Source organism: Eurypyga helias, unplaced genomic scaffold (genome assembly GCF_000690775.1).
Source record: "Eurypyga helias isolate BGI_N326 unplaced genomic scaffold, ASM69077v1 scaffold4548, whole genome shotgun sequence".
Classification (NCBI taxonomy): Eukaryota; Metazoa; Chordata; class Aves; order Eurypygiformes; family Eurypygidae; genus Eurypyga; species Eurypyga helias.
The window spans coordinates 282-2,499 of record NW_010268765.1 but is presented as its reverse complement, the minus strand read 5'-3'; the positions used below and the strand labels follow the sequence as shown (position 1 = coordinate 2,499).

Below are 2,218 nucleotides of genomic sequence, written 5' to 3'. Positions count from 1 at the left end.
AAGAGCAAACAGCTAGAGGCAGACAACTCCTCAACTGATTCTTTTACTTTACATACCCTGATGACAAAAGAAGGGACGAGCCTTCTACAACCATCACAACAGAAGACAACATAAAAGACAACATACTACTAGATCAAGGAACTGAACAGTATTATCTCCAACCATCACATTTAAGGATTATGAGCTCATGAACTTTCTTTTTGCCACATGCAAACTTTGAAATACCGTAATGATTACGTGACTCATACACTCGAGTAATTTTCATCTGCTTTCAACGTGTTGATGCATTTTAAAATATTCTGTGACACATCAGAGTTCACTTCAATACAGATGTTGGAATGCTTGTCTATAAGTGAAAGTGAGTAGCATACTTACTTTGATCTGACAATTTCTTTTGTATATACATCTTCAATAACCTATAGAAGAGAATATTTTTAAAAAATGGTTAAGAATTTTATATATCTCATAAAGTAATTAAAAATGCCTTAGAATATCTTATGCACTCAAAGTTACTCTCAATTAGTCTCTGCTTACTGCTATTTGATCAAAACTGTCAAAACAATTATACCTCTGCTCTGCAGAGTCCAAAAGCTCAATGTTCACAGACATACACTCTCACAGAGGAAGTTAATCAACTTGGGGGAAAGCACACCATGATAAGAGAACTGACAGGACCTTCCATTGACTTATTCTGAAAGAATAACTTACATCCCACTGAAATTTTTATATAAAAGGTCAAAAATTAAGCAAACCTTTTTAATGTTATTCTTTGGCTTACTGTTGAATTTAAAGAACAGTCTCCAGAACACAAGTCGGCATCAACTAAATAATCTGTTTTCACTGTTTCTTTTAACCAAATCCAGATATTTTTACCTAGTTTTCCCAACAGGAATGAAAGAATCTGTGCTCTCTTGCAATAGGCACACCTTGACATCACATGACACAAAGGTGCAATTCAGCTGCTTATGAACATCCTAGTTCTAACAATTACAGACAAATACTATCACAAATACTACAAAGAGCGTGAGTAGACTGAGACAGCAAATGAGATTTAGCCAAATACCCACAAGGGCAAGAAACCTAACATGTAGGAACCCCACACTACAAAAAAAAAAAAACACCCAACACAAAACCAAACACATCAGGCCAAGTTTTAAACATCCAAATCATACATATCCACTAGAACAGCACTAAAGTGTGATCAAAACTGTCTGAAGATTTTAGAAAGTATACAGTTCAGTAAGACCTGTATCTTTCATCCTTCTCTGATTCTAAGAGTAGGCCCTTCTCAAACATCTTTTATCCTCAAAGGAGATGCTCAGAAATTTTATACTCTCATGAGTTTTTGGCCAAAATAAACTGAACAAATAGCATACAAAAGAAGTGCACTGCTATAGCACACCTTCATAACAGTGCCTACATTTATGAACTACAAGTTGATAACAACCGATTTATAATTACTGGTTATTAAGCAACTGTTGACCTTCCAAGCAGTCTCCTATACTCATATAGGACATGAACCACTGAAGGGTGGGAATCAGAAAACTGTCGACCCTCATTCTTTTACACCCCAACACAACTCCAGTGGAAGTATTTACCTTTGAATCAAAAGACAATTTTTTCTTCACATGTGGAGCCCAGTATTTATTTGCCAACTGTATGAGGGGAAAAATAATTTTAAAAAAAGATTAAATATGTACATTTTCAGGTGTAGTGATACAATAACTCTATAACATATCCCATCCCCAAACTTTATTTCACTAGTATCTTACTTTCATTTCAATCTGAGTACAGGTAACAAAATTATGTTTTCAAACAGCAATATTTTTCAAGCATTTAAAGGTTTTATGCCTGAAATTTTTCCAACAGAGATACCATTCTCTGTAAAAACTTCAGATGCATAAACTGCTACATAACAACCTTTTTTTTTTTCCCTCAAGATACTTCTAGCAAAAAAAATATAACATGATCTTTCAGGGACTGCAAACCCCAGATTAAAAATTATTATGCTTCCATTGAGGAATTCCACAAAGACCTAGCAGGTATATTTACAGGTCTAATATTTTAAGGCTATTCAGTGTAGCCACCACTTCACCCAAACTCCTGAGCTATGGTGGCAAGAGCTTCTTAACCAACTTCATTCAAACTTCATGTTGTAGGAGAGGAAGAAAAGCTGCATTTCTGGCACAAAAAAACAGAACATCTGTGTAATACCACC

General features: G+C 34.9%; 1 protein-coding gene across 1 annotated transcript in view; it reads right to left on the bottom strand.

Moving 5' to 3' along the window:
• LOC104514227 (intron-binding protein aquarius) overlaps nt 1-1,655 on the bottom strand; it is a gene marked incomplete at both ends in the record, with an annotated part of 29,380 nt that extends 27,725 nt beyond the window's left edge. The window contains 2 exons of the mRNA XM_010157842.1: nt 376-416; nt 1,599-1,655. Coding sequence (XP_010156144.1) covers nt 376-416; nt 1,599-1,655 — 98 coding nt within the window. The remainder of the gene's footprint in view (nt 1-375; nt 417-1,598) is intronic.
• Nucleotides 1,656-2,218: the final 563 nt, after the last annotated feature.